At 40.1% G+C, this 9,668-nt stretch overlaps 1 protein-coding gene across 1 annotated transcript; it reads left to right on the plus strand.

The window, feature by feature from the left end:
• Nucleotides 1-6,479: 6,479 nt before the first annotated feature.
• On the plus strand, nt 6,480-9,243 carry LOC120249889 (50S ribosomal protein L3, chloroplastic). The gene is made up of 4 exons (XM_039258587.1): nt 6,480-6,565; nt 6,655-6,868; nt 6,964-7,905; nt 8,820-9,243. Exons 3-4 carry the CDS (start codon nt 7,356-7,358, stop codon nt 9,107-9,109), a joined length of 840 nt encoding a protein of 279 aa, XP_039114521.1. The 5' UTR covers nt 6,480-6,565; nt 6,655-6,868; nt 6,964-7,355; the 3' UTR covers nt 9,110-9,243.
• Nucleotides 9,244-9,668: the final 425 nt, after the last annotated feature.

The following is a 9,668-nucleotide window of genomic DNA, read 5'->3' on the forward strand; positions in this document are numbered from 1 at the left end:
TGTAGGGTTACGTATCCATATTCTATGCGAACAGAGCTGTCTCTAACTGAGTTGTTTGTCGATTGGCATCTTCACTGAGTAAAATGGATTATGCTATGCATGCTTTCCAAGACCATCTTTCACGTTTTGGGATCATTTTTTTTTTTTGAAAAAGACCGGGAAGCTAAGAAAACAAAAATACAAGAAAGGAAAAGAGACACAATTTAAAATGAAAGATTTCTCAAGGAGAAGAGGTCTTCTAGCTATGCAGGCCAGTCTTTCCCATGAAGGAAGAGAGAAAGTCTTGGATCGGATCTTCCGAAATTTGCAAGTGCATCGGCAATATCATTGTCCTCTTTGGGGATTGTTTCAAAGCTGATATGTGAGAAGCTCTCAAGATTTTGTTTTTAGTTTAGCAAATTCAAGGTTTGCATGCCAGGCAATACACAGGCAATATTTCTTTTGTAGTTGAACTATTAAAGGGTAATTGCAGCGAATTCGATCTGGACTCTAGCACCACGTGGACTAGACTTTGAGGGCTTGGTTGATCGCAGCTATTTCCGCCATGATGGGTGTGTCAAAAGTAGCTCCCTCTACCCCTGCAACCAAAACAATATTTATATTAGTAGTGATAATGAAACCCAGGCCCGAAGGAGAAGAAGTGGAGCTCCAAGAGGCATCTGAGTCGATAGTAATTATAGGGGCAAATCTAGTGGGTAAAGAGCACTCCCTGAAAGTGTTGGTGGAGGTTTTAAAAAGATCCTAGCATTGAGACCAGGCTCTGCTCACAATTGTCTTGACATTAACTAGTTGATTGCATAAGATAACATCATAACTTTCCAGATTAACCAAGCAATTGTGGCGATCAAAGCTTTGTTATAGGATTTAATGTCAGGGGAAGAGAATTTTCATCCAGCCAAGCCCAAACTTAGATAGTTTAAGTCAGAGTTGTCCAAACCAATTTTGGAGAAAAGCACCTACCAGCAACAAAGAACTTTGTGGCATTTCCAAAGTATATGATCAACTGTTTCTCCAACAAGTCCACATAAGGGATAGGAGGAGATAGAACCAATGTTGAGTTGATAAAGGTGTAATCGCCAGTAGGAAGCCGTCTATGAGAGAGTTTCCAAATAAATATTTTGCCAAGCTTTCCAAATATCAATTGCAGGAGTTAAAAGATTGATATGATTATAGACTGCAAGAGCAATGGAAGTATTACAAGAATGAGGGCTCTAAATCCAAAAAAATATTTCATCAGTAATAGATTTGATTTTTGCCACCCAATCCCAATCCACAGAGTGGCCCAGCAGAATTTCCAAGTTTTCAACACAAAAGCCACTAAAGGAGATGAAATCAAAAATTGGAGGTCTTCAAAAAGGTAAGGACATATTCAAGAAAGTTGGCTTGTGAGAAATTGGAAGGTCCAAGATGCAAGGATAGTGCCAAAGGTCAACCTCAGAGGTATTACAAGAGATTATTCGGAGGAAATTCTTCAAAACATTAGCAGTATTGCAAATCGATTTGTAGAACCAAGAAGACTGAGCAATTTTGCCAGGGGTCCAAATATGCCAAGTATTATATTTGTGCTTCAGATTTGCTAAGTGTAGAACCAAGAAGACTGAGCAATTTTTCTAGGGGTCCAAATATGCCAAGTATAATATTTGTGCTAAAGCCCCCCTTAGATTTGCTAAGTGTAATAAATGTCCAACCTACAGAGTGAAAGGCTCTATTATTGTTGGTCCTACCCCAGAGGAAATTCTGAGCAGTTTTTGAAATTTGGTTTAGAATAGTGTTAGGCAGGTGCATAACAGGAAGGATGCAATTTGGAATGGAAAAAATTTTGCCGCTCAGAAGGGTAACCTTACCAGCAATAGATATAGAGGAATGATTCCAAGAGTGGATGGCATTGTTAACTCTATGAGGGATGTGTTGAAGCTGATTAATCAAAAGTATTTTGGGAGAAAAAGGAATACCCAAATAAGTAAAAGGAAAACTCCCTAGACTGATACCCAAGATCCGAGATATAGAATTTGAGAGCTTTTTGTGACACCAAGAAAGGACATAGATAGCGGATTTATAAATGTTAGGGTGCTGGGCAGTAAGGTCCTGAAAGATATTGAGACAGAGAAGAAAATTTCTGGCAGAGGCTATAGAGGCCTTAGTGATTAAGATTAAATCATCAGCGAACATTAAATGACTAAAATTTCTAGAGAGGTTGTTGCTGAAGCCTTGGACTAAATTTAGGGAAAGGGCTTTGTTGAGAATAGAAGAGAGATTTTGGGACACTAAAAGGAACAAGAGAGGGGAGATGGGATCACCTTGTTTGATACCACTAGAACTCTTGATCCAATCCGAATGACGACCATTAATACGAAAAAGAAAAAGGAGACAGAGAGGAGACAAGCACGGATCTAGGTTATCCAGATGTCAGGGAATTTCATCCTCCGGAGGGTAGCAATAATAGCCAACCATTCAATAGAATCGAAGGCTTTTTCAATATCAATTTTGCAAATCATCCTAGGCGGAACATCATTCTCAGTCTCCAGGTCATGGGCAATCTCCTGAGCTGCCATTTTGTTGTCATAAGCGCCACGCCCGGGGAGAAAGCTTCATTACTCAGGGCCAATGAGATTGCCAATAACAATCCTGAGCCGATTTGAAAGCATTATAGTGATAACTTTATAACAAACATTGCAAAGGGAGATTGGTCTGAAATCATTGACAAAGACTGGGTTTTTTTTTTTAGGAATTAAGGCTATGAAAGTTTTGCCCCAAAGGAGGAAGAATACCAGTGTTGAAAAATAAGGCAATAGCTTTAAACAAATGATCTCCAATTTGGTTCCAGTAGAAGATGTTAAATTCAGAATTTAAACCATCAGGACCCAGAGACTTACCATTAGGCATAGACTTAAGAGTTTTATAGATCTCTCTTATGGTAATAGGTCTGATTAAACTCTCAATGTCTAAGTCATTTAGTTTAGACATTTAGTACAGGGAGGTCATCTGGGAGGGCATTAGAAAAGGCTTCTAGAGAAAAATAGGAAGTTGAGGACCAACGATTTTGAAAGAAATTAATAAAGCAATTTTCAATGCTAGTTTGATAAGTATAGATGTATCCTTGATTGCTCTAATTTTGTTTTTATGCTGTCAAATTTTAACAGAATTGTGTAAGTATTTGGTGTTTCTGTCCCCCTTTGTCACCTAGTAAATTTTTTCCCTTTGCCCCCAGTAAATGTTCTGCTATCTCAAGAGGGCGTTGTGTCAATTGTACAGAGCACGAAGCCAAGTAGCGTGCCAATCACAAGGGTGGGAAGCATCCTCTTGTTCGATTTTTCTAATCTCAACTTGGATGTTGTTAAGCTCCTTGTCCAAATGGCACAAACCAGATTTCTTCCAACTGCAAAGATTATATTTAGTGTGAGAGATGTAATGCGTAAAAGAAAGAATGGAAGAGGAGGAATGCACATTAAACCAGGCATTTAGGATGCTGTTATGGCAACCCTCATAATCAAGCCAAAAGTTATCAAAACGGAAAATATTTTTAATAGGGGAATTAGGGTTCTGGACATTTAGCAGCATTGGAGAGTGGTCCGAGTTGGTTCTGGGAAGGTGATGATTTGTGAAATTTTGGTAGCGAAGGAGCCAGTTGGTGTTAGCGAGAAAACTGTCAAGCCTTACCCATCTCTGAGCAAGGCCCCGTTGGCCGTTACACCAAGTGAACAGCGTGCCTGAAAAACCAAGATCGTGAAGGTTATTATTAATAATAAAATTAGAGAAATAAAAGGATTTAGAAGCATAGTTTGAAAAACTTCCCCCTTTAGGGTATGCTTGGATGAAGGTTTTGAGAGGTTTTGTAAAGTAAGGTAAAGTAAAGTAATGGGAGGTAAAGGAAGTTTTTAAACCCTTCCTTGCTTGGGGCAAGATAAGGTAAATAGAGGTTTTGAAACCTTATTGTGTTTGGTTTGAAGTTAATTGGAGGTAAGGTTTTATAGTAATATTACCAAATTACCCCTATACTGAAAGACAAAAGTTGATTCACAATTACGGTAATGTTTGTTTTGATACCACATCAAAAAATATATGTATACACATACACATCAAATACACATATATATACATGTACATATATACATATATACAAATATAAAATTATATATGTATACACATACACACAGGCATACATATATACATATATATACAGAAAAATATACATATACACATACACATATGCATAATGCACACATACATATACTTGTACATATGTATATTTATATAAATATACATAGGTATTTTTACACACATATACATCCATACATGTATGCATAGGTATTTTTACACATATACATCCTTTATAATTTAAAATTAATTGTTATATTAATTAATTAATTAATTAATATTTTTTTTTATTAATTAATATGTTGGAATTTTTGTAAATGAAAAAGGCATTTTGGTCAAAAAAAAATTATTTCTATTCAAAACCTCTCAAACCCTCCAATTTGGAGGGTTGAAAAATGGGGGTTAGATGGCCCTCTAAACCCTTACCTCCATCCTTACTCCCTCCCCCAAGCAAGGTTAATCCCAAAACCTTACTTTACATTACCTCCCAAAACCTCCATCCAAACACACCCTTATGTTCTTCAGAGTTAACGATGGCATTAAAATCTCCAATAAGGAGCCACGAAAAGGGGAAATGAGAGAGATTTGTGAGAGAATTCCAAAGGTCTTTTTATGCTGAGAGAGGGATTGAGAGTTGTAGATCGTAGAGAGAATCCACATCTCATCGTTGGAGGAGATCACGAGATGCAGGGCTAATCTAGACACTACAATCGGCGTGACTCTTCCAATGCCTCTCTTCCAAAGCACAATAATACCTCCAAAAAACCCATTAGAGGGGATGGCCGACCCAATCCCAACTCATTTTGATTTTCATCATAAAAACTACGAGCTCTGGGAATAGTTGCTTTGGTTTCCACCAAACAAAGGAAATCAGGTTTCTTGTTTGACATAATAGTTTGGGGGTTGGACAAACCCATGCAATTCCAAGAGAAAATATTACGATTCATAGATATAAAAAGAAAATAAAAAATGACCAGAAAGGGGAAGAGTTTAAGAAACTGGGGGTTTTCTCCACTTCTTCGGCTTTAAACTGCTCTTTGGGATATCTCTTCGTGCAAGAGCTTCAGGCTTGACATCTTTTTGGTAGTGGCTAAGGATCATATCATCTCTCAACTTCCTGGACGGACCAAAGGTCATTAGAACAGGTTTCGCTCATACGCTCATATTATGTTCCTCAGGAGAAGATTAAACAAGAGCACTAGTGACTTGATCTATGGCCATGCTGTGCTGGGCTAGAGAGGAATCTCTCAGTTTAGAAGGAAAAAAGAAAAACGGAGGAGATGAGGAGAGTTTTCTCAGAGGAAGAAGGGTCATTGGGAGATGGGAGAAGTCTGCATGGTTGGAATTCCAACAGGCGACTATCCACCTTACCGATGAGTGGGCTTGTCTTAGGAGCCAGTGAAACAGTTTCTGAGGGGATGTTAGCATAGTTGAAAGGAGATAAAGGGGGATGTGATTTCTCGAGACGGGGAAAAGAAGCAACATGATCCTCGGGACCAACGGGAAAAATAACATTGGGGAAATCAGATGGACGATTTTGCCCTTCATGCCGAGAGCCCATGACATGTGTCTCTTGCATGCGGGACCTCTCTGCCACATGTTGGTTGGGAACCTATGCAGGAGGCCACATGTCGGGGTCTAGAGCGTTGTTTCCCAAGAGCCACCAGAGTCAGGGTTTCTAGAGGAACCACCGTAGCTGGGGTTTCTGGTGCCGGGACTGCTAGCACCTCCATGACTACCACCCATACCATGCGTCGCCACATGCCGTCGTCTAGGTTTCAACCAGGGACATAACTCGCTTTCGCCTGGAGAGTTTTGGGAAAGGGCGAGATGATCATCACAGACAGCCTGATCCTTGCTTACCCCGTCAACCTGCATCATCGAGTCATTCTGCACCATCCCTGCTTCAACCGAAGCCGAGGGCACAGAAGACCCCGCGTTCAAGTGACTGCTAGCAAGGGGACGAGTCGTCTCCCCATGACCTACACGACCACATTTATAACAAAACACTGGTAAATTTTCATAGAGAACCAGAACGAAAACTGAGAAATCACCATAGTTGACCCATGTGCCTTGCTTAAGTGGTTTTTCCAAGTTAATTTCCACACAAACCCTAGCAAATTTTGCCTGAGAACGATCGAGAGTATGGTCATCCACCTTGAGCACACCCCAAACTGAGAAGCCACAAGCTCCAAAATGTCCCATCCCCAAAGCTCCATGGGGAGGTGATAAATTTGGATCCATATTGCAGCAGTTGAGAGCTTCTCGAATGCCGGCTGGAAACTCTCCTTCCAAGGAGATAGTTGAAGGATTCGTCCAGCAACTAACCAGGGTCCATCTCACAAGAGGTGATTTAGCATTTTCTCAGTTTTGCAATGGATGAAGTAGTAACCATTCAGGAGGTCAGCCACAGAGAAAGCAATAAGACCCCTCCAGGCATCAGCGAGCGCCAGTTTGGCTTGATTCAAAGGTAAGACTTTTTATCTAGAATTTTGGCATAATGTCAGAAATCATCAGCAATCGTGACGGAGGGACTGAGATTTTTTTACTTTCTCGAAGTGTTCTTTTTGTAGGTGGGATGGGGGCTCCAGAGGGTTTGCAATCAGGATAGAAGTAACTACGTTCACCTAAGAAACGCCAGACTTGGTCCCTGGACAAGGGAGGGAGGTTTGGCCCCCAACGAGGCCATCGAAGGTTTAGAGGGAAGGCTCAAAGAGAAGGCTTAGAGGGAAGGCTCCAGCATGAAGAGATGTTGAAAGTAGCATACAGGGAGGTACGTTTTGGGACCATGCTAGGCCTGTAATTTCTTGTACTGCAATGCAGTTGAATGGCTAATTGATGATGACAAATTGGCACCAAGTTTTGTAGGTTCTTCCCGTTCAGATGATGAGAGGTTCACAGGAGATCAAGGTTAGAGTTTGAGGTTTGTGATCAAGATGACATCCTGAGATGTCCAGACTTGAAAACATGTTCCTCCCAATTATTGATTTATTTCTAGCAGTTTTGCGGTCTAGAGAGGCAAATAAGCAATGGTTGGGCCAAAGGGTAACTTCACACAGCACTTTTAACGGACAAACACATTGGACACATTACCGGACCGTGGGCCAGCCCAATAACGTACATGGACATCAGCCTCATCTCTGGCTGTGGGAAGAAGGTAAGGAATAAGGATAAGCCCTTGGCCCTTGGCCCTTGGGGAGCTGCAGATAATAGATACAAGATAAAAAGAAGAGTTCGGGATCTCATATTGAGAAAAGAGAATGACAGTTTCCATGCCGTTGATGATGCGGGGGGCGGTAGGCTTTGGCTGCTGCCCCATGCCCGTGCGTCCACCTCAAAACAGCCTTCCAAATTGCTTCCTCGGCCGCCGCCTTAATGATCATGCCTCCTCTCGAGTCATTGTTCGCAGAAATAGAAGAGGAATTGTGGCGATGAGCATGGAGGCGGGTGTTGGCGTCATGGGGACAAAGCTCGGAATGATGAGCGTCTTTGAACCTGAGGGCACTGTTGTCCCTGTCACCGTCATCGGCTTCCGCGAGGGCAACATCGTCACTCAGGTTAAGACCCCCGCCACCGATGGTTACCACGCCGTCCAGGTCGGATACCGCCGCGTCCGCGATCGCAAGCTGACCAAGCCCGAGCTTGGGCATCTGGAAAAAGCCGGTGCCATTCCAATGCGCCACCTCCAGGAATTCCGCCTACAGTCCGTTGATGGTTTCGAGCCCGGGGAGCGGCTTGTCATCGAGGACATACTCAAAGAGGGTGATCTCGTTGACGTCTCTGGCAACTCTATCGGCAAGGGTTTTCAAGGTTTGTCACCAAGCCCTTTCCCCTTCCACTATTGTTTTTTGGGGGGTCTTAACCTTCCAAGTTGCTTGTTCCATTTTCTTCCTCTCTTTCCCTTTTGGTTGTTACTCTTTTCATTTTTTTTTTTATTTAATTTTTTTCCTCCCTCTGGTAAGTAACTAGCGTGACATTGTGTCTGGTTTGACTAGCCAGGGAATTTTGATGATTCTGACTATGAAAACAAACCAATCAAAAGTGATACTACAAAAACTATTTGAAGCTATTTGTTGGCTCATGTATCTGTTTTCTATTTCTCCATTTTGGAACTGTCATACACGAGATTCTTATGTAGCTGTAAAAGCAGTTTTAAAATGGCTTGAATAAATGTTGTACAACCATCTTTAACTGCTGTTGGTGATTGTGTTCCAACTAGATTAGCCTAGCCCAAAATTAATGCAAGTGGATTGAGGAATTATTGTTTCATGCTACTCACTCCTGTAAGAGTAGGAAATCTCAGCCTTGTTGAGGTGGGTTAAATTATGCCATGCCATAGCCCTTGAAAGTTGAAACAAACATTGTTGGTAATTGAGTAATTGAGATTGGTAACGTGTCAAATGATAAATCGGGGTTGACAAGCTCATATCATTGGTCAAATCCGCTTCTTAGTTTAAACTATTTTCCATGGAATCGTCCGGGTGCATTCATTATTTGTGTTTGGTTCCTCTTTTTGCTTTATGAGATTGTTCATATATTTTATTTCTCAATTTGCTTTATGAGAAATTCTGTATTGGGAGATTGTATGTGTTACATGCTAATCACAATGGCACATGATATGTTCAAATGATGTTAATGAATGTTTTGTTAATAAAAAAAAAGCCTGTTTATGCCACAGATGCCTCATGATTAAATTTTATATAATCTTCATGGTTATCTTGCAGGTGGAATAAAAAGACACAATTTCCGGAGAGGGCCAATGACTCACGGTTCAAAGAGTCATCGAGCCCTGGGATCCATTGGTGCTGGAACAACTCCAGGGCGTGTATACAAGGGCAAAAAGATGCCTGGAAGGATGGGAGGAACCAAAACTAAAGTTCGGAAGCTGAAGATTATCAAGATAGACACTGAGCTTCGAGTTGTCATGATAAAAGGTGCAGTACCTGGAAAGCCTGGCAATCTCCTTCGCATTACTCCTGCCAAGATTGTTGGCAAGAATATACCTAAGAATTAGAACTGAGTTACCTCTTTGGCATTTTTCACTTGGTGTAAGCTTAAGTTTCCAGTTCCCGGTCTTTGTATTAACTTCCAGCTTCTTTTCCTCCTTCGCTTTTGTTTGTCAAGATTAATGATGTGTTGCGATAATTATAATTTTGTGTTAAATATTTCATTAAATCTATCAAAACCAATTATAGTGATTGAAAAATATTTGTTTTGGGAAAAATATGTCATTAGGAGTTATTTAATTATGATTTTTTTTTAGGCTAATTTGTAAGTCATAATTGAAAGGTTTGGTATGTATCTAAGTAATGTAGAAGAAATTGTTGATATCAAAATATAAAATTTTAAATTATATTTTAATGATGTGATATGTTAAGACTCTTTAAATGGTATGTATTTTTTTTAAAAAAATATGATCATAATTAATTCTAGTGTTAGTGGTTTTGATTTCTATTTTTTTTAATGAGTTATAGAAGAGATTGTGATATCTATTATTGTGTAATTAAATTTTTTTCTATCATTTTGCTTTTTTTCTAAATTTTATTTTTTTAATAATTTTTAAGCTAGGTGTT

This window comes from Dioscorea cayenensis, chromosome 19 (assembly GCF_009730915.1).
Source record: "Dioscorea cayenensis subsp. rotundata cultivar TDr96_F1 chromosome 19, TDr96_F1_v2_PseudoChromosome.rev07_lg8_w22 25.fasta, whole genome shotgun sequence".
Taxonomy (NCBI): Eukaryota; Viridiplantae; Streptophyta; class Magnoliopsida; order Dioscoreales; family Dioscoreaceae; genus Dioscorea; species Dioscorea cayenensis.